Here is a 23,234-nt window from a genome sequence, read left to right as displayed (position 1 = left end):
GACCTGCAACTGGACACTGACATTTTTATAAGATTCCCTTTTCCCCAAATCGAGAATGGAGATGGTATCACCAAGAGCAGGCTAGTTGAGACATCTATGCAGCGTTTTGTATAAGCTAACCTGTAACGCCAAGTCATTTAAACATTGTTTTCACATATCTGGCATACAATCTGTAGTTCTCTTGCTCCTTAGATATTGAGGAAAGGAGATGGTGTCTGTCTGTCTAAACTTTTCTTTTTAGATGAGAAAATGTTCTATTTAATCTTTATTTAACTAGGCAAGTCAGCTATGAACAAATTATTATTTACAAAAATGGCCTACCAAAAGGCCAATATAAATATAGGACAAAACACACAACACTACAAAAAGAGAGACCTAAGACAACAACATAACAAGGCAGCAGCACATGACGACACAGCATGGTAGCAACAAAACATAACAACATGGTACAAACATTATTGGGCACAGACAACAGCACAAAGGACAAGATGGTAGAGACAACAATACATTGCACAAAGCAGCCCCAACTGTCAGTAAGCGTGTCCATGATTGGGTCTTTGAATGAAGAGACTGAGATAAAACTGTCCAGTTTGAGTGTTTGTTGCAGCTCATTCCAGTCGCTAGCTGCAGCGAATTGAAGAGGAGCGACCCAGGGATGTGTGTGCTTTGGGGACCTATAACAGAATGTGATTGGCAGAACGGGTGTTGTATGTGAAGGATGAGGGCTGCAGTAGATATCTCAGATAGGAGGGTGTGAGGCCTAAGAGGCTTTTCTAAATAAGCATCAACCAGTGGGTCTTATGATGGGTGACAGATGACCAGTTTACAGTGGAGTATAGAGTGCAGTGATGTGTCCTATAAGGAGCATTGTCTCCATAAACTAGCATGGGTTGGATGGTCATCTGAATCAGGGTTAGTTTGGCAGCTGGGGTGAAAGAGGGGCGATTGCGATAGAGGAAACCAAGTCTAGATTTAACTTTAGCCTGCAGTTTTGATATGTGCTGAGAGAAAGACAGTGTACCATCTAGCCATACTCCCAAGTACTTGTACGAGGTGACTACCTCAAGCTCTAAACCGTAAGAGGTAATAATCACACCTGTGGGGAGAGGGACATTCTTCTTACCAAACCACGTGACCTTTGTTTTGGAGGTGTTCAAAACAAGGTTAAGGGTAGAGAAAGCTTGTTGGACACTAAGAAAGCTTTGTTGTTTAACACAACATCTGGGGAGGGGCCAGCTGAGTATAAGACTGTATCATCTGCATATAAATGGATGAGAGTGCTTCCTACTGCCTGAGCTATGTTGTTGATGTAAATTGAGAAGTGTGGGGCCTAGGACCGAGCCTTGGGGTACTCCCTTGGTGACGGACAGTGGCTGAGACAGCAGATTTTCTGACATTATACATTACTCTTTGAGAGAGGTAGTTAGCAAACCAGGCCAAAGACCCCTCAGAGACACCAATACTCCTTAGCCGGCCACAAGAATGGAATGGTCTACCATATCAAAAGCTTTGGCCAAGTCAATAAAAATGGCAGCATAATATTGCTTAGAATAAAGGGCAATGGTGATGTGTGTGTGTGTGTGTGTGTCTCTAGACTTTTGACCTCTGTTTTGACATCTGTTTTAATATTTGAATTCCATTTTACTGAAGTGCAAGCCTGTTCTCAGATCTGTTTGTGCTTATGCCTACTCCGTTGTCAAACAAAGCATTGGCGTGACAATTCCATAAGGCGTTGGCAAGAGAGAACAAACAGACTGGGACCCAGTCTTGTGAAGTACTGGTAGGCATATGTTGTTTACTTGAAGAACAATTTACGTACTATGACTGTGGTTGTCCCACCTAGCCATCTTAAGATGATTGCACATACTGTAACTCGCTCTAGATACGAGTGTCTGCTAAATGACTCAAATGTAAATGACGACATGTCTGTGTTGAGGTTTATTTTACCTTGGTAGGGCCAGGTGAGCCCATGGCATTAGGTCTAATCTTCTAAATTACTAAACTAATGTTGGCCTAGTTTGCTTATTTTACACAAATAATGGTTCCTGTATTACTGCTGCTGCAGCATAATCCATCAAGGATAATTTATTCAAATTTCCTTTACTTTTAAAATGGGCCTAGTAGTAACCAGTATTACCTCCCAGAACCTGCTATGGCATTAGTATCATCTGCTGGATTGTTGTTGTCTAAGTTAACATCTGGTTGTTGTTTCTGTTGTGCTCCCCACAGCAGGTTGCGGAGCACAACAGCAACACTGTGCTGCTGCTAGGCAGAAAGGATTAACTGTTGACGGTCGGATTAGTGCTGTTGGGTTAAAAAAAAAAAAGTGCCCCGGATATCCGATCAAGGGACATTTTTATATTGCATAACATTTTTGCTTCTGTTTATTCATAACAATTTCCTCCTGTTATGTGGGCACCATAGCTCGCATACATACAACTTTATCTAAATGTTTTGCTTGTTGCGGCACTGGGACTCCTGACCTCCTTGGCCACAAGCGTTTGTGCACCTCTGCTTTGTACTATTAAATGTGTACAGCAGCTGACTAGCTTGGGTGCCAGTCTGTTAATGCCCTCTTGCCAACTTCTTATGGAATTGTCAATGGCAGCTATGGAGTTGGCAAGAGAGCACATAAGAACGCACATATCCAATATAGCAGCTGACCACTCATGACTGGTTAGCAGAAATTCAAAGGAAGAGGAAGTGAGAGGTAGGCTTCCCTCCCCCAGTATGTCTTTCAGCCAGGGTGAATCTCTAAAGTCTTTGGGTCGTCCCTCTCCTCGCCTCCTCAAGATGTCAGAGGAAGAAAGTAGAGCATTGGAGGAGAAGATCCAAGGTGATTGTCTCCAATGTATTCCTCACTTCCCTCTTGACTTTTTTGGAAAGCAGTGAGGAGAGATCTACGCCACAAGGAATCGAGGGAAAGACTACTGAGATCTCCCCCGGGGAGAGACGTTCGTCCCCCCAGCCTGTCAGCCATTTTAACGGAACGGCTGTTTTCTCTTTCTGGTAACGTATTAAGAAGGGGGCAAAGAGAAGGTACATCAGGACACTTGGAAACACCTATTGAGATATCCCCAGAGATGCTCCTTCTTCCCCAGCCTGTCAGCCAGACTCGCCATGGCCTGACAGCTGTGTTCCAGATTGTGTCCCAAATGTCACCAGTTACCCTTCATAGTGCACTACTAACCATGGACCCTGCTGATTTCTTCTTTTTTTTGCCATTTGGGATGCTGCCTTAGTCTGAGGGATGACATTTTCTGTTTAGCTGATGTCAGTTTTTCCTTCTTACGTCAGCACCTCTTACATCACTTTATCTGGTTTCATGCAAACTCAGCCTTTTAGTGAGCCATTTTAAGTGTGTTTTTCCTGTGTCTTCTTGGAAAATGACAACCTGGCTGCAACAAATTGTTTTAGGCTATAGCCTATATGTCTAAAGCAGGGCTGTTAAATTCTGTTCCTGGAGGCCTGAAATCTGTTTTTTGTTTTTACCTGGTAGTTAATTGCACTCACTTGATGTCCCAGGTCTGAATTAGTCCCTGATTGGAATGAGATGATGAAAAACAGAACTGTTTTGGCACTCCAGGACTGGAATTAAATAACCCTGGTCTAATGCCTACAGGAGAAGAGGCGTTATGTTTTGTCACATGCTACTGATCGGTAATTTCAAATATAGCATATTATCAGTAAGGATTGTATTTATTTTCAGATGCAACATTTGGGCGTGATGAATAGTATCTTATCCTATTGTTGTAGCCTAGTTGTTGCAGTAACTTAAACCCCTATCACGTCTCCTCCAGCTCGTCGTATGATGAGAAGACCGGTCTGAAGATCGCAGTGAAGAAGCTCTCCCGGCCATTCCAGTCCATTATCCACGCCAAGAGGACCTACAGAGAGCTACGTCTGCTCAAGCACATGAAACATGAGAACGTGAGTTTCATCTCTCTTAACTTCTTATGGGCCGGTGGGACGGTAGCGTCCCACCTGGCCAACATCCGGTGAAATTGCAGAGCGTGAAATTCAAACTACAGAATTGTGATTTTATGAAAGTAAAATATTTATAAGTGTAATACATCAAAATAAAGCTTAACTTCTTGTTAATCCAGCCGCTGTGTCAGATTTCAAAAAGGCTTTACGGGAAAGCACACCATGCGATTATCTGAGGATAGCGCCCCGCATTCAAAAGCATGAAAAACATATTTCAATCAGGCAGGTGCGCCACGAAAGTCAGAAACGGCGATATAATAAATGCCTTACCTTTGATCTTCTTTTGTTGGCCCTCCAAAAGGTCCCAGATACATCACAAATGGTCCTTTTGGTCGATAATGTCCTTTATATCCATAAAAACTCAGTTTAGCTGGTGCGCTTCAGTCAATAATCTACCCAGTTTCCCTCCATCAAAATGCATACAAAATTAATCCCAAACATTACTAATACGTTTTTCCAAACAAGTCAAACAACGTTTATAATCAAACCTTAGGTACCCTAATACGTAAATAAATTATAACATTTAAGACGGAGAATCGTTATTGTCTTTACCGGAGAAAAATACCAAAGAACGCGCTCTCTTCCACGTGCTTAGAAACACTAGAGCCAAAATGGGAGCCACCTAGAAAAACTAACATTTTTGGCTAATTTTTCCAAAAACAAGCATGAAACTCTTTCTAAAGACTGACATCTAGTGGAAGCCCTAGGAACTGCAATCTGGGAGAATTTTACATTATAATAAAAGTGACACCCATTGAAAACAGTGGTAGGCTGAATTTTTTTTGCGGGGGGTTATGGTTTGTCCTCAGGGTTTCGCCTGCCATATCAGTTCTGTTATACGCACAGACATAATTTTAACAGTTTTAGAAACTTTAGTGTTTTCTATCCAAATCTACCAATTATATGCATATCCTAGTTTCTGGGCCGGAGTAACAGGCAGTTTACTTTGGGCGCGCTTTTCATCTGGACGGGAAAATACTTAAAATACTACCAAGAGGTTAAAAGCTACAGAACTGTTTTGTGTTGCTGCTGCGATAAGTCTAGGAATATGTTGGTTAAAGTATTCCTCTGCTCTAGTTCCACTTCCCTCTCTTTGTCTTTGCTCCTCTCTCTGGAGCTCAGTCCTCTCTCTCTCTCTCTTAAAAGCGGCAGAAGTATGTTGGCTATATTAATCATAGTATGCAACTGTGCTGCTGACTGAGATCTCAACTGTAGGAATTTGTTGGCTGAAGTATTCCACTGCTCTAGTTCCAAGTATTCCAATGCTCTACTCTGCTGAAACCAATTCATTGTGGAGTCATGAAATAATTTGGGAGAGCTGATACAATCCTCCTTACTTGTTGCGTTGGCCTCTGTGTTTCAGGTGATCGGCCTTCTAGATGTCTTCACACCTGCTACTAGTCTGGAGGAGTTCAATGACGTGTGAGTTGAATTGAAACTCTTAAGGCCTACCGATTTCTTTTATCTACTGTATGTTCCTTTATTATCCCTTCATAACCTTCATTCACTCAGCCAATGCCTATTGACAGAGGATCAGTGCCTCACTTGAAACACAATGAGTACACAAAGTGCCTTTCTTTTCCCAGCAAAAGAGGGTAAACAAAGCCTGCTCTGCCTAGGAAACACCAGGGGTACCTGTGGTACTATTTTCAGTAGTACTACCCTTCCCAACCTTGGAAATAGTTACTCACTGGGTGCCTTGGCTTCAGGCATTTACTGTTTGTTGGTGTTGAAAGTCAGTGAGAAGAGGAAGTGGACAGATTGTTCAGTGAGTCAGTGCTGGCCGACTGCCTCATGTTTGTGTACTATGTGTGTGTACTGTGTGTGGGTGCCTGGCTGAGTGAGTGTCACACACAAGCCTAGACCTGTTGTTGCCTCTGCTGAAGGAAAATGTGCAGGAAAGGCCTCTCGTTCCTACACTTCCTACTATTTACTAAGCTTGGCTCGACAATGAGAGCAATGGAGTTGGGAAGAACACAAATTGATCTGGGCCAGGCTAGCTCTCTGGCAGCTCCACCATCAGAAGAGGCAACTGAAGTGTGCTCTCAGTCGCCCCACTGTCCCAGATAGATTAACAACCCGGTTCCACAGAGAGGGGAGAGAGAAAGAACAAGAGATGTTAAACAATGGCAGGGTTGCAGTGGAAGAAGTTCCTCTTACACATAATAATAAATATTAGGGCTGTCCCGACTTAAAAAAAAATGAATTAAAAAAACAGTTATTGGTCGACCGATAGTGGTCTGTTCTTTAGACTAATTGATTGGTCAAAATGTTAAAACATGTTTCCATGTATGCATATAATTTTACTATCACACAATGTGTTTTAATATAATCAACTATACATGCATTTTGATGCTTTAAGGGCACTATTTGATGAAATAAGACACAAATGACTCAAGGGAGCCAGAGATGGAGAAAAAATCCTTAACCTGTTTCATTTAATTGATGATGACCACGATTTTGAGATTCAAAGATGTTAATCAAAATTCTATTCAAATCTAAATGAAAATGATACAAACCTTAAATAACTGCCATTGACAACTATGTAAAAATAGCCTGTAAAGCCTACAAATAAAAACAAAGCAGCCTTCAGGTAGAAAATATCCTGATTTAAAAATATATATATATATATATATTTAAATCCTATAACCCACTTTGGGTGTGCATGGCTTGTCTGCAACTAACTTGGAACATTGTATCAATTGTCAACTTGGGTCCAACTGGAAGCTCACACTAGCAACATTGTATAAAATATTCTGGACCCTTAGTTTCCTATGCCAGTGAGCTCAGGACAGAGACAGCTGTAGGCTATTTGTGCAAGGGATAAGAAGTAATCAGGTGTTTTATGATGTTTGCAGTGGATCAGAGCAATAAATTTTTCCCTTTCACGCTGAGGGGTTTTCAAAAGGGAGAGAGCTGGAAAGATTTTTCAAATACATTGAGGAACTATTGTCATTAACAATGGATGTAAAAACAGACTTTATTTGTTTGCTGTTAAGGATCTGCCATGCTGATCCTCAACATGGGGGCCCCTCGGGTGCATGCTCAGTCCCCTCCTGTACTCCTTGTTCACTCGTGACTGCACGGTCAAGCATGACTCCCAACACCATCATTAAGTTTGGCGATGACAACAGTGGTAGGCCTGATCACCAATGACGGTGTGACAGCCTGTAGGGGGGAGGTCAGAGACCTGACTGTGTGGTGCAAAGACAACAACCTCTCCCTCACCGTGATCAAGACAAATGATTGTGGACGACAGGAAAAGGAGGACCGAGCATGCCCCCATTCTGTAGTGGAGCAGGTTGAGAGCTTCAAGTTCCTTGGTGTCCACATCACCAACAATCTAACATGGTCCAAGCACACCAAGACAGTCATGAAGAGGGCACGGCAAAACCTATTCCCCCTCAGGAGACTGAAAAGATTTGGCATGGGTTCTCAGATCCTCAAAAAGTTCTACAGCTGCACCATCGAGAGCATCTTGATGGGTTGCATCACTGCCTGGTATGGCAACTGCTCGGCCTCCGACTGCAAGGCACTACAGAGGGTGGTGCGTACGGCCCAGTACATCACCAGGGCCAAGCTTTCTGCCATCCAAGACCTCTATACCAGGCGGTGTTAGAGGAAGGCCCTAAAAGTTGTCCAATATTCCAGCCACTCTAGTCATAGACCGTCCTCTCTGCTACCGCACGGCAAGTGGTACTGGAGCGCCAAGTCTAGGTTCAAGAGACTTCTAAACAGCTTCTACCTCCCCCAAGCCATAAAACCCCTCAACATCTAATCAAATGGCTACCCATACTATTTGAAAAATTCCCCATCCGTCTACACACAAGACCCCATAATGACAAAGCAAAAATAAGGTTTTTAGAAATTGTTGCAAATGTGCTTTAAAAATATACACCTTATTTGCATAAGTATTCCGACTCTTTGCTATGAGACTCAATTGAGCTCAGGTGCATCCTGTTTCCATTGATCATTCTTGAAAAGTTTCTACAAATTGATTGGAGTCCACCTGTGGTAAATAATTTTTTGGGGACATGATTTGGAAAGGCACACATCGGTCTATACAAGGTCCCACAGTTGACAGTGCACGTCAGAGCAAAAACCAAGCCATGAGGTCGAAGGAATTGTCCATAGAGGTCCGAAACATGATTGTGTCGAGGCACAGATCTGGGTAAGGGTACCACATTTTTTTTGCAGCATTGAAGGTCCCCAAGAACATACTGGCCTCCATTTTTAAATGGAAGAAGTTTGGAACTACCAAGACTCTTCCTAGAGCTGGCCGCCCGGCAAAACTGAGGAATCCGGGGAGAAGGGTCAGGGTGGTGACCAAGAACCCGATAGTCACTCTGACAGACCTCCAGAGTTCCTCCGTGGAGATGGGAGAACCTTCCAGAAGGACAAACATCTCTGCAGGACTCCACCAGTCAGGCCAGATGGAAGCTACCCCTCAGTTAAAGGCACATGACAGCCAGCTTGGGGTTTGCCAAAAGGCACCTAAAGGTCTTTCAGGCCATGAGAAACAATATTCTCTGGTCTGATGAAACCAAGATTGAACTCTTTGGCCTGAAAGCAAAGTGTCACATCTGGAGGAAACGTGGCCCCATCCATACGGTGAAGCGTGGTGGTTGCAACAACATGCTGTGGGGATGTTTTCAGAAGCAGTGTCTGGGAGACTAGTCAGGATTGAGGGAAAGATGAATATAGCAAAGTACAGAGAGAGCCTTGATAAAAACCTGCTCAGGACCTCAGACTGGGGCGGAGGTTCAGCTTCCAATAGGACAACAACCCTAAGCACACAGCCAAGACAACACAGGAGTGGATTAGGGACAAACCTCAATGTCCTTGAGTGGCCCAGCCAGAGCCCGGACTTGAACCCGATCGAACGTCTCTGGAGAGACCTGAAAATAGCTGTGCAGCGACGCTCCCATCCAAACTGACAGAACTAGAGGATCTGTAAAGAAGGGGAGAAACTCCACAAATACAGTTGTGCCAAGCTTGTAGCGTCATACCCAAGAAGACTCGAGGCTATAATGGTTGCCAAAGGTGCTTCAACAAAGTACTGAGTAGAGGGTCGGAATACTTATGTAAATGTGATCTTACTTTTTTAATAAACTTTTTATCAATCCATTTTAGAATAAGGCTGTAATGTAACATAATGTGAATAAAGTTGAGGGGTCTCAATACTTTGAATTCACTGCATATATTTGATATTGCTTGACTAAAAACAATCTGTTAGTCGCCTAATCAGGATCTTGGCTATTTTCTTCTCATGCATAGCTGTGTACACAGCACACATGCCTGCAGGACAGAGGAGCACAGGGAGGGGTTTTCTAACTGCTGTTCATAAAAAACCCAGTATGCAGGTACTGTAGCTGTGATTTCCCCTACCCCAGCTCCAAAAATGTGACTCAAAGGACTGTTCATAGCTCCTCTTTTACCCCTAGATAGATAGATAGATGGAGGGAGAGCAGGGGAGGGGGGAAGATACAGTGGGAAAGTTCCATGGATTAACAGGGATGAAAGCTCACTATTTATATACCTAATTTTCCAGGCCTCAACATGAACCCTTCAGCTGGAGTCGTCTCCCCCCCCTTCCCCCCTTCCCTCTCCCTGTTTGTGCCTTTGATCTCAGTCATGTTGAAGTAGCTTGGTCTCCGATCAGTCTTTGCCAACAGTTGGCTAATATAGGAGGAGGGCACTAAGGAAAAGTCCAGTTTAACCAGGGAGTTATTTTAAGATGTTCCTCCTGTGTGGAACAGTGCAGCATTCATCTATCAGTGGAACAGCAAACTAGCAAGACCAGAGTGAAGCCTCCGTGCTCCTCGTATGTTTTGGCTCAGATTTTTTTCCCTCCAGAAGTGCTTACCACTATTTGGAGCTGTTTAAACGACTATGGGATTAGATTTGAATTACAAAAATAAGTGGACTTAATGGACGTGTGTGTTTAATGACATTATTTGTGGATGGCTTGCCCAGCTGGGGCTTCCAGAGGAAAGGAGTGTGTGTGGGGAAGGGGACGAGGAGATGGAACAGCTACTCAACCAGTATCAGCTGACTCCAAGGAGACATATGGGAGAACATTGACATGGTGGTAAATCCCTTGATGTATAGACCACAAGACAAAAACTGATGGGGTTGGCTTAACTTGTAAGCTGTATTTCGTCTGCAAATGTTTATTGAAAACAAGTTGTTCCCAATAAGCACATCTCTCAAATACATTGTTACAGTTGAAGAGAAGTAGCAGGAGCGCTTCAGGCATTCCACAACAACTAAAGTTGCTCTTAGAGGGGAATTGTAATTGAAACGGAAAAATTATAACCACAAATGGGTGGCCATAAGGCACTCGTGGGTTTCAAAGTTAAAATGCCTTTAATGTCAGACCTGATGAAAGGCGTAAGCCGATGCGCGTTGGTGTATTTCAGTGTCTTAGCCCATACATGAATGGTTTTTAAACTTTCAAACCCACTGGACTTGGATTGTTTATGCCACTTCGCACCAATTTGTGGTTATTTTTCCTTTTGCTTTTCAGCATTGCTACAGTTGTCGGTTCGCTAGCTAGCTACTTTTGGCCATATTAGCATTGATGTGACGTGTCAAAACGAGATGGTATCAAGAACAACATACAACTGGCTGAAATATGTAAATATGGAACCGTGAGAAACAGATGCATGTCGTATACAGTGGAGTAGTTTTGTTTGAGCTCCTGTCTGGTTCTGATTGGCAGGTACCTGGTGACCCACCTGATGGGGGCAGACCTCAACAACATAGTCAAGTGTCAGAAACTCACAGACGATCACGTGCAGTTCCTCATATACCAGATCCTCCGGGGATTAAAGGTGAAACGCACAGACACATACAGATCCTCTGGGGGTTAAAGGTGAAACCGCACACTTCGACTTTTTTAATCATGCTTCAAGTAACTCAAAATAACTGAAAGTAACTGCCATTCACAGTATTGTGTACATCCCAGTGTTGTGTACATTCCCAGCAGACAAACGTATAGAATTTAAGTCATAGTTATGTCATTTAAACCAGTTGCTGGTCATACCAATGTCATTTTACCCAGTTTCGCCTGTTGTGATGTACCTCGGAACCACAGACCTCTCAGTTTAAACTTGTGGTTTGTGTCTCCTAATTATTGATGTAATCTAATGCCTTTGCTCTTCTTTCCCTCTCTCTGTCTCCTCAGTATATCCACTCAGCAGATATCATTCACAGAGTAAGTCTCCTCCCTTTTTAATTCAGTCCGCTCTGCTATGATTGAGCCCACAATGAAAAAGTCCTTCTCTGTGACTGACGCTGTGTCTTGTTAATTAATATAATATTATGAAATATATGCCATTTAGTTGACTCTTGTATCCAAAGAAACTTAGTCATACGTGCATACATTTTACGTACAGGTGGTCCCGGGAATCGAACCCACTATCCTGCCGTTGCAAGGGCCGTGGTTTACATTAGCGCATGTCCGGGGCAAGTAAAAAGGTATATAGTTGGACAAGTAGAATATATAGTTGGACAAGTAGAATATATAGTTGGACAAGTAGAATATATAGTTGGACAAGTATAATATATAGTTGGACAAGTAGAATAAGGATTGAAGTAAATAGAAATACAATCACAATATCAAACAATTAATCCGATCAGATTTTTATTAGTTTCCCCCGCATGCGATGTACTGTTCTCAATCTCTGCAGAGCGCATCGGAGTATTGACACGCGCCGCTTTGGCTGGCGCAAAATATATTGTAATAATGCTGTTCTGTAGTCCTATATAATTGTTTTAAAACGTTTTTTATTTTTTTATTACCTAAGCTGTTAATGAGCTATGCATTTTATTTATCGCACGCACGCACACACAGCCCAGTTGAAGCGGAATATCAACTATTGGGCATCGAGCGTGCAACTCCTCATACAGCTTTGATTGCTGCGTGTAAAAAACATGTTATAATAAGCCCAGTCACCGCGCAAACATTCCTAAGGAAAAGGCCACAGTCACGGTTTTGATGGCAATTATTGAAAAGAGCGGGATTCCAGCTTTCCAGTGCTGTACAATTTATTTCTCAACTGCATAATTGGCAGCGTTTTAGTCTGTCTGGTATGACGATTTAAAACAAAAATAGTTACGCGTGAAACTCGTCCATTCGATTGCGTAAACGGTAGGCCCATATTCACTGTAAAATTCACACAAGTAAACTGACTTTATAAAAACACAGTAAAAATGTATAATTTGAGTGTCAGTGGGAGTTTTTCTTTTATACATTCAACAAGCGACTAGATGATATTTTAAAGTCTGATCTAGCTAATGATTAGCCAACAATGCAGATGAGCAACCACATTCTGCAACCATGTTTTTTAGATTCATTTGGGATCCCCTCGCTTCAGCCATGTAGCCACTAGGCTGCGTCAGACGATAATGCTTATTGCTAAAATAGCACACCAGCCTGATAATATGGACGATGTATCAATATGTTTTTGAGCTCATTTCTGTAGGGGAATATTACATTTGAAACGGTTTTGTATGTTAATTAGACTGTATGTCATCAACAAGGGGGAGGATTTTATTTTAGCTTTCCTAAAAATCAGTGAAAATATAAGACTTGATGGTTGGTTATAATATAAGGTTCTTGCCTACTGCAAATGAAACATGAAATCACCCGAGATTGAAATTCCGCGTGCATAACTTGCTTTCCTGTGATCTTGGCCCGGGGCAGTAGTTTTTTAAATGTATTTATTTATTATTTATTCTTCTTTTTTTTACCCCTTTTTCTCCCCAATTTCGTGGTATCCAATTGTTGTAGTAGCTACTATCTTGTCTCATCGCTACAACTCCCGTACGGGCTCGGGAGAGACGAAGGTTGAAAGTCATGCGTCCTCCGATACACAACCCAACCAGCCGTACTGCGCGCATCCAACCCGGAAGCCAGCCGCACCAATGTGTCGGAGGCTACACCGTGCACCTGGCAACCTTGGTTAGCGCGCACTGCACCCGGCCCGCCACAGGAGTCACTGGTGCGCGATGAGACAAGGACATCCCTACCGACCAAGCCCTCCCTAACCCGGACGACGCTAGGCCAATTGTGCGTCGCCCCACGGACCTCCCGGTTACGACAGAACCCAGGGACTCTGATGGCACAGCTGGCGCTGCAGTACAGGGCCCTTAACCCTTAACCACTGCGCCACCCGGGAGGCACCGGGGCAGTAGTTTTGACTTGGTACTGGCCTGGTGTGCCACTGGCAAATGTACCTGAATGTCAAGCCCTGCTGTCAATGGATCTCTTCTGAAACTTGAATATTTTTAGCCTTACAGGGTTAAAGATAAACATGTCTTAGTTAGGTACCTTGCTTTGTTTGATGTGTCTTACCTTAGCCATTTGATCCCGGATTCATTGAACGAGGGAATTATTTTATAAAGACAAAGCATTTTGTTGGTATTTGTAACGTTGCAATATTTTACATCCTCCAGGAGAGCTACTGGGTGTGCAGGCTTTTATCTGAACCCAGCTCTAACACACTACATTGTAAAAAGTCAGCTGCTCAACATGACCTTGATAAGCTGACTCGGGTGTTTCAGTAGGGCCTTGCATTGTACAACACAATTATCAGTCACCTTGTTGGCCCATGGTGTTAGAGACCATTTTATTTTTGGACAAGTGACTTCAGCTTTCAGACAAGTAAAAAAAATCCATCATGCTTGTCAGGAGGTACAGTTTATAAACCAGTTTTAATTCAAGACTTTGCTGCTTGCTTCGCTTTCACGTAGAGGATTCGGGCCCAGGCTCACTCCTTAAGCAAACACTCTAAATAGCAGAGGAATTAAAACCATAAACAGGACCTCTGATTTTGATCATGACTGAGTCGGTGATTCAGGGCTGCTGTTTTAGAAAGAACTGATCTGAGAATAATATTAGAGTAGATCAATTAGAGATTTATTAGTCTTGAAGAAGCACTGTAGACGCTCTGCAGAAGCACTTCTACAGATCATGTGGGTTTGGTTTTAGCGAATCTAGACTCAATTGAGAAAGCCCTTTCAGATCTGGCCTGTAATAATACGTCTTATCTCTCATCACTCTTTAGGACCTGAAACCCAGCAACTTGGCTGTGAATGAGGACTGTGAGCTGAAGGTAAGTGAGTTTATTATAGGTCCGCTCATTCAAACTGGGTTCATCCTAAATAGTCCAGACAAGACTTTCAGTATGCCTGAGGGGAGTAACCAAGCACTCCCTGATGTAACATTGGGGGTGACGTTTTCTGCAAGGAGAGAACAGTGTGTGCCTTCTGTGTAGTTTCCTCAGGGTAACCATCTTGCCAGGACCACATGGTTTCGTTTTGTCTGTCCTCCTCAGATCCTGGACTTTGGGCTGGCGCGGCACACGGACGACGAGATGACGGGTTACGTTGCCACACGCTGGTACCGGGCACCAGAGATCATGCTGAACTGGATGCACTACAACATGACAGGTACAGTCGGTAGAGCCTCTGAGTGGTTTAGACAGCCTGCATCTGCTCACTGCAGACACGTTTACCAGTTACACATTTAGGTTACAAATTGTTGATGTACTTGTGGTCCTGGGCCAACGTTCCTGTCATGTGGATGTCATAATAGCAGAACACTGTAAATGGACATACTGAACATCTTTCTCCTCCTATATGTTATAGTAGACATTTGTTATTACTTTATCTGTGATATGAACATAATGATCACCTATATGTTACAGTGGATATTTGGTCTGTGGGATGCATCATGGCTGAACTCCTCACTGGCAGAACGCTGTTTCCCGGTACTGACCGTATCCTTTCATTGCCCTTACTTCAGTTACCCTACTATGGGTCTAATATGAGTACCTATGCCGAAGCCCACTCCATTCGTGAGTATGCCTGGCCTACCCATGCAACCACTGTTTCTGTCACTGACACAGTGTTAGTGGTTGGTGGTAAGATTCCCACACAATAATATGTCCTTGCTGAATCACATCGGATAGGACCAGAGTACACACAGAATCATGCCGCTGTGATTGTTTGACACATGCATTTCGAACAGCTTTTTGCAGGTCCAGACAGTAGCAGAAGATTGCTGACAGTGCGTGTCCTAAACTGTGTTCTAAGCTAAAGCTCTTCTATGTTCCTAACTTGCTCTGCACAACTAATCCCTCTATGGTGCCTCAGGTGCTTCCTCTCCTTTCAGCTCTGTTCTGCCGCTCTCCCTGCAGCATGTATTGTAGAGGGTCTCCTAGTTCGGCAGTTTCTGTGGCCACACTAATTTCTACCTCTCCGAACTTGGTCTCTAAAACTCTTCAGTTTTCTCTGGCGTCCAAGCCTCCTTCCATTGTCTGTTAGATGCCAGCCACCTCCTCTTCTTTAACACAGTAACCCTAGAAAAGTCTGGCCTCGAAGCACCCACCTTGGAGCAAATGACGAGTCTTTTAAACATCAACGTTCGAACAGCCTAATAAATATGTTTCATATATGCTATCAGCAAAAATATTCCTTTGGTTCTACTTCATACCTTTCAGACCGTCAGTACGGTTGACAGTATGGATTATATCCCGCACGCTCCACGCAGGTCGAGTAATAATAACAGCACAGTCACGCTGGTGATGTGACGCCATGGGAGGACAGGCCCCAGAGGTTCATATTAAATCGTAGGTCAGACCACACACTGTCTATAAATTTTTTTCTCGCAAAGTTAGCTTAGCGGTATTGCGCAAGTTGACTGAGCTGCTGTTCAGTTTTTTTGGATCTTCTTAGGTCCCGGTAGGGTAAGCTAAACTCGGTGTGATTTGTGTGTATTGTCAGTCTGTTACCAACAGAAATACGCGCCCTCTAAAGCTGTGTGACAGCTCTCCCCCACCTATCCCTTTTATCGGAGGATATCGTGCTTCCTTGTCTTGTACTGACTTAGCCCACCAGCTATTGTGTGTTGGCCATTATACTCCAGTGCTAACCGTGTCAAGATATCCTCAATTACCATGCTCGTTATCGAGGCCACCGGGCACTATTCGTCCCTCGACTATTTAATGGGTCACTTTCCCTAGATAATCGCGTCTCATAACGGTTCAGCCCTGTGGTTGTAGCTCTGCTCACCAGAAATTATTTTGCGGTTGCTGTACAGCTCTCTACTAGTGATGCACCGATATGACATTTTTGACCGATAACCGATGTTTACATTTTTTGCGGCCTTTTAAAAATTCTAGTACAGTTAAATAGTTAACACACAAATGGACGCAGCGGTCTAAGGCACTACAGTCCCTGGTTCGAATCCAGACTGTATCACATCTGGCCGTGATTGGAGTCCCATAGGGCAACGCACAGTTGGCCCTGCCACGTCCAGGTTAGGCCGGTGTAGGCTGTCATTGTAAATAAGAATTTGTTCTTAACTGACTTGCCTAGTTAAATAAAGGTTACACACACACCACACTGACCAAAAAGTTATTTTGTTGGCATTTACGTATGTCCCCATTATCAGTAAAACATAATCAAAACCTATTTCTTTCACTTACTTGCTGTGCTGTTTCGTTCTTCATTTGTTCAGTCATTTCATTCTCAACCAGGATTTCATCATACATGTCAAGCAGTGAAGTTTCAGCTCCGTCTGTCCGTGACTTCTCTTCCTCTGTGCGCACTGTCACTGTGTCCGTTTCCATCTTGTCCGGCTGTGTCTGTAACATTTCACATAAACCATGTTTCTTGTCTGCGTCGAAGTAGCGGTTCTTGTACGTAGCAACTAGCATGGCGGCGACACAGTAAAGAGAGAGTGCCCCCGAATCGCTTGTTCACATCCTGTCTCGGCTGTTTTGTTGAGCAGGTGTTTCAATGCCATGACAGAGGGTATCACATCTGCTGCAGGCACAGTTGATGAGCTTATTTCGATTCAGTTGTTTGAATGGAACTAGCTAGTGTGTTCATGTTTCAAACATGTTCTCAAATTCCTTTGAAATGGCAGCAGCGGTATGACAACCAGCACATTCCTGAGCATGCAATACGACTTCCCTCAGTACAAAATCCTCGTCGACCCACTCTGCTGTCAACTCATGGGGCTGACATCGCTGGTCCAAATGTCAGTTGTGAAGCTAATAGCAGTGACGCTATTACTGTGTAACTCCGGAAGGGCAACATCTGAAAAATAGCACACTTGGTGGTGTGTACCAGTGCTCGACCCATCGGCGAAAGCCAACATCACCCACGACAGAGAACGGTTGATTGTCAAGGGAAATGAATTCCATTATCTTGGCGTTAATGGATTTCGCCTTTGAGTTGTCTCGCTGAAGTTTTCTTTTGCACATCGGTGTTAAACTAGACATCGGGTCGATGTTGGCATTTTTAGCTAATATCGTCCGATTCCGATATGTTCACCGATATGTCGTGCATCCCTACTCTCTACCTTTACTGTGTATTGTGGTAGCTGGTGTAATAGTCTCTGGTTACTGTTCAATTAGTTCATTCTGCGCTGTGAGACTACCACATCACCATGATGCTGGGTATGCATGGGTGCTGCTCTTGTGGCTCTGAACTTCAAGTAGAAGATGGTCATGACCTGTGCTCCGCCTGCCTAGGCATTGGCCACCTGCAAGAGGCCCTCTCTGACCTCTGCATTAACTGCACCATCCTGCCTGTGAAGGTGAGAGCCTGCACCCTCAGCCAGGAGATTTACATCTCTCCTGGAGAAGGGTGCGATCACGAGTAAAACCATCAGAACAGCAAGATAGCTTTTACTGAACCTGTTTCCTGGTTCTGAAGAAAAGAGGCTTCACTAACAGGCTGGGGAGCAGTGTGGCAACGCAGGTCTGTACGGGGCGAGTGGTGCCCCCGCTGGTTGAAAGAGCATACCAACGTGCTAGTACTTCAAATAGTTTACCTCGCCCTGAAACACTTTCTGCCTGTTCTCAAACACAAACATGTCCTAATACGATCAGACAATACAAGCCATTCATCTCCCAGGTAAGGTGAACGAGGTGGCGGATTCCTTGTCACAACAGAAACTGGCCCTGGGGGAATGGCGACTTCACCCACGAGTAGTGAAGATGATATGGCAGCGGTTTGGAACAGCACATGTGGACCTGTTGGCCTCAGAGCAAACTTCCCACTGCTCCATCTACGAAGGAAGACAAACGACCTAGGTGTGACCTTATGGCCCAATCCAGACTTTTTGCCTAAGGTTTTATCACCCCATATCAACCAAGCCATTGAGCTGGCGGCCTAGTGCCCCCTCCTTTCCAGAATGCGAAGGAGGAGTGAGCAAATCTCCTGTGTCCAATCCGTTCCCTCAAACGCTATATGCAAGCCTCTGAGCGCCACAGGAAGTCAGACCAGGACTGCGTTTCAAGCTCAAAATACACACCCTCCTCCACTTACCCTCGCCTTATGCCCTTGGAGGAATCCCCGTGGCCATCTTTGTAGTTGGTCCAAATGATTTGCCAAGCAAGGGAAGTTTGCAACGTGAGACCCTCAGCCCTCGTTTTTGATATAGTTTGCAAGTGTACAATTGATTGTACATCCGCTAAGAAAAGTCAGCTAAACTTAAAACCAACATTTAATATGGAGAAGTCAACAAACAAATGTAAATAAGATAGAAATTGTGCTACTAATGCACATGACAGCTCAAACGCGTATCATAAAAGTAGTGATGTTATCTTTTGGAAACCTTAACTTGCGCACACAGCTTTCCCTGACATCACGCTTATACATTGTCATTTTCCATTTACCTGATGGCTAACATGCGTTACTACCATACCCTGTTCAAAGGCACTTAAATATTTTGTCTTGCCCATTCACCCTCTGAATGGCACACATACACAATCCATTTCTCAATTGTCTCAAGGCTTAAAAATTCTTATTTAACCCGTCTCCTCCCCTTTATCTACAATGATTGAAGTGGATTTAACAAGTGACATCAATAAGGGATCATAGCTTTCACCTGGTCAGTCGGTCATGGGAACGAGCAGGTGTCCTTAATGTTTTGTACAGTCAGTGTAGTTTATACAAGTATGTTACATTTGATTTATTCAATGTCCCAGGGTGGTTTTTGTGACTGTTCTTGGTTCCGTTGTGCCAGGCTAGCTCAATCAAGCACAGCTCAGTTATTTTTAAGACAACAAATACTGACCTGTCTTCAGGTCAGTAGTTCTTGCCGGTTCCTCTCCCCTTCCAGCTCCTGTTGTTCCTTTACACGTGGTACCTGTTAGACATTGATCAGTTGAAGCTAATAATGCTGCTCGTCGGGATGCCAGAGCCTGAGCTCTTGATGAAAATCTCTTCAGAGTCTGTGAGTTATACACACAGTTACTATACTGCAAGGTCATTTGTTGCTTAATTTGCAAACATTTGATTTTTTTATTTATTTTATGTATGAAGTGTGTTCTTATAATCTTCAACAACACCAACTACCATTTTTAAAGCATGCTATGTTTGTTCTCATCCTCTCAAATCTTTCTTTGTGAGATGGGGTCAAATGCAAGACCCGTTTGGATTTGAATACTGATTCTTCACTTGCATAAATGAACATACTATGTTCAAAGTTCGGGTTTTACTGCTATGATTGATTAACTTGTCTTTTTCCTGACTAATTGAAAATATTCTCTTCTCTACCATAACCTGAAGCATGTTACCAATCTGCCTTACACACACCTATACAATCTTACCCTCTTTTTTGATTTTCTTACCTTCCCCTCCAAAGATGGGACTATTACCTTATTGCAGAGCCTCTTAGGAGTTGAGCCATACCATATAACTCCTATAGGAAACTGTGTTAGACCGCTGAGCTAAAGCCTAGGCCAGAGAGCCAGGCCTTAGCTCAGGGAGCAAACGCAAGTCTTCAGGTCTTCTATTGACTGGGAGACTGTTAGCCCGCTGAGCTAAAGCCTAGGCCAGAGAGCCAGACATTAGCTTGGGGAGCAAATGCAAGTATTCAGGTCTCCTATTGACTGGGAGACTTAGCCCACTGAGCTAAAGCCTAGGCTATGCATTAGCTTGGGGTGCTAACGTGAGTCTTCAGGTCTCCCACTGACTAGCTGCTTGTTAATGTCTCTGCTATACTGCTGTCTGTACTGATACCCTTGACCCATACTTGATAGATATAAACCAGCTTCAGCAGATAATGCGTCTGACAGGAACGCCCCCAGCCTCTCTAATAAGCAGGATGCCCAGCCACGAGGTGAGCAGGACCAAATTATTCAATACATTCTCTATGGGGCCAACCCAGGATTCAAACCTGGGTCCTTGAACCTGCACGCCACAAGACTGTTAGCTCCGGGATTGGGGTAAATTCAAAGGCATTTCAGGAAGTAAACTGAAAATTGCAATCTGTGTTGACCGAATTGACCCCAACCCTGATTAGACCAAACCACCTCCCTTACATCTAGCCGAGAGCAGAGCCACATGCCCAGGGCCACAATATTATAACCTCCTAAGAGGATATTTCCCTCCATATTATAAGGAAGTAGACAAACATACAATACATGTTGCATTTGATCATTTGGAGTCACCACTTCTTCTTTTTTTGAGTTGAAGGTTTCTATTTTCTACTACCCACACGCCTTTACTATAACCACTGAGTGGTTGCTGCACGTGAATGCAAGTCCAGCAGCAACTACTCTCTTGCCTCGTAATGTTTGGTTTGCCAAAAGAGTGTTATTAAGCATAAATATACCTAACATTGCATACTAACAAACATTTTGCCTGAGCCAGAATTCGATTGAATTGAAACACTCAACTGACGAGTGGTAAGGGAAGAAGGACCTGAAAATAGCAGAATTGCAGTTCCTCTTTTTGAAGTTGGATCTGATTGAGTATATTGTAGCTACTTTACATAGTGCTACATAAGTACTGCAACCAAATAAATAAACACTACTCGGTTATAAAACTCTTTCTTCTCCTACTGCTTTCTCTCAAATCTGCAATTAAACCCTTTTTTGCTTATAATTAATCCATACTTGCCAATGTTGTCATGATCAAGTGACTGGACCAACATGGTTCTGAATAAATCTACTCACATTTCTTCTGATGAGGGCCTCTCTAATCCTTGTTCTCGTCCCAAATAGCACCCTATTCCCAGGGAATAGGGTGCTATTTCGGACATGCCTGATATGGTACCAACTAGTGCTAATCATAATTATTACTTTCTGAATATAAAATTAGTGGCCACTTTCCCAAACCAAGATTAAGACAACTTGATCATGATTTTTTTGCCCAGAATAAGTAGCATTAATCTGGGTTGGGAAACGGGTCCTATTAACCAAAAATAAAGGTGGGCATCTTGTGGCTCCCTATTCCCTACATAGTGCACTACTTTTGACCAGAGCCCCATGGGACCTGGTCAAAAATAGTGGATTATATAGGTAATGGGGTGCCATTTGAGATGAAGCTGTGTTTGGGTTCAATCACCCTTAGTGTAGTTGCCAACAACCGGATCCATCCAGTTTTAAGCTATCTTCAACCTAGCTTCCTTTTCTGCTGAAAACTGGATGTGGGAACTATGCTCAGGTGTGTATTTTACTCTTGGTACGCTAGGTTAGGGTTCTATTGACCTCTTCCTTCCGATCTCTTCACACCCGTTGGTTGACAGGCCAGGAACTACATCAACTCCTTGCCACAGATGCCCAAGAGGAATTTTTCTGACGTGTTCATCGGTGCCAACCCACAAGGTAATGTTGGAATTATGATCCTACACTCAAAACACTTGGTCACATGTAAGTTAGACCTGAAGATGTAATCAATTTGTGATGATAATGAAAGGAGTCACCACCTGATGACCTCTATTCAAAAAGCATCTTACAATCTTTATTCAGTATTATCGAAAAGGCAAAACTGGTCCTGTACCAGCAATCCTTCACTGAGACTTTGAATATAACAGCATTCCTACACTTCCTCTAGTCTGGCTGACATCCAGCTCTTAAAGTCTTCCTGACCTGAGACGCTGTATCGACTGCTTTGATGTGTCAGCACGAAACGTTGATAATGAAGGGGCTGTACCTTCAGACTTCAAGGCGGCACTCTATTACGCTGGTTGGATATCACTGTTTTGAATGAAACAAATCATAATCTACTGTTTTACATAGGACTGCGCAAGCCCTTCCGCTTCCAGTCGGCCCTTCCGGGATAAGCAAACACAGCTAGCTAACGCAAAGCTTCGAAGTAGGAAAACATTTTCAAAATGTTATAACAACCCTTCTACACTAAAACAAATGACATTAGAGAACTGCAACCTGGAGTTTTGGCTCAGGTACAGCAAACTAGCTCAAATTATATTGCGATAATGTTAAAACGGTACTATATATATATATATATATATATATATATATATATATATATATATATATATATATATATATATATATATATATATATATATATATACATACATACATACATACATACATACATACATACATACATACATACATACATACATACATACATACATACATACATACATACATACATACATACATACATACATACATACATACATACATACATACATACATACATACATACATACATACATACAGTGCCTTGCAAAAGTATTCGGCCCCCTTGAACTTTGCGACCTTTTGCCACATTTCAGGCTTCAAACATAAAGATATAAAACTGTATTTTTTTGTGAAGAATCAACAACAAGTGGGACACAATCATGAAGTGGAACGACATTTATTGGATATTTCAAACTTTTTTAACAAATCAAAAACTGAGGTCTCAGGTCTTTTGCAGACTCCATCAGGTTTTCTTCCAGAATGGTCCTGTATTTGGCTCCATCCATCTTCCCATCAATTTTAACCATCTTCCCTGTCCCTGCTGAAGAAAAGCAGGCCCAAACCATAATGCTGCCACCACCATGTTTGACAGTGGGGATGATGTGTTCAGCTGTGTTGCTTTTACGCCAAACATAACGTTTTGCATTGTTGCCAAAAAGTTCAATTTTGGTTTCATCTGACCAGAGCACCTTCTTCCACATGTTTGGTGTGTCTCCCAGGTGGCTTGTGGCAAACTTTAAACGACACTTTTTATGGATATCTTTAAGAAATGGCTTTCTTCTTGCCACTCTTCCATAAAGGCCAGATTTGTGCAATATACAACTGATTGTTGTTCTATGGACAGAGTCTCCCACCTCAGCTGTAGATCTCTGCAGTTCATCCAGAGTGATCATGGGCCTCTTGGCTGCATCTCTGATCAGTCTTCTCCTTGTGTGAGCTGAAAGTTTAGAGGGACGGCCAGGTCTTGGTAGATTTGCAGTGGTCTGATACTCCTTCCATTTC

The 23,234-nt window shown here is 43.1% G+C and overlaps 1 protein-coding gene across 3 annotated transcripts in view; it reads left to right on the top strand.

Moving 5' to 3' along the window:
• LOC139368367 (mitogen-activated protein kinase 14A) overlaps positions 1 to 23,234 on the top strand; it is a 37,645-nt gene that overhangs the window by 1,638 nt on the left and 12,773 nt on the right. For 2 of the 3 annotated variants that reach the window (XM_071107148.1, XM_071107151.1), the window contains exons 2-10: positions 3,801 to 3,930; positions 5,351 to 5,409; positions 10,712 to 10,823; positions 11,177 to 11,206; positions 14,061 to 14,108; positions 14,331 to 14,445; positions 14,703 to 14,774; positions 20,055 to 20,134; positions 21,545 to 21,623. In XM_071107148.1, coding sequence (XP_070963249.1) covers positions 3,801 to 3,930; positions 5,351 to 5,409; positions 10,712 to 10,823; positions 11,177 to 11,206; positions 14,061 to 14,108; positions 14,331 to 14,445; positions 14,703 to 14,774; positions 20,055 to 20,134; positions 21,545 to 21,623 — 725 coding nt within the window. Of the gene's footprint in view, positions 1 to 3,800; positions 3,931 to 5,350; positions 5,410 to 10,711; positions 10,824 to 11,176; positions 11,207 to 14,060; positions 14,109 to 14,330; positions 14,446 to 14,702; positions 14,775 to 19,166; positions 19,247 to 20,054; positions 20,135 to 21,544; positions 21,624 to 23,234 lie in introns of all 3 variants that reach the window. The other variant, XM_071107150.1, reaches the window with a different exon arrangement.

Source organism: Oncorhynchus clarkii, chromosome 16 (genome assembly GCF_045791955.1).
Source record: "Oncorhynchus clarkii lewisi isolate Uvic-CL-2024 chromosome 16, UVic_Ocla_1.0, whole genome shotgun sequence".
Taxonomy (NCBI): domain Eukaryota; kingdom Metazoa; phylum Chordata; class Actinopteri; order Salmoniformes; family Salmonidae; genus Oncorhynchus; species Oncorhynchus clarkii.
The sequence above is the reverse complement of the archived record's forward strand: the minus strand, read 5'-3'. Positions and strand labels throughout refer to the sequence as shown.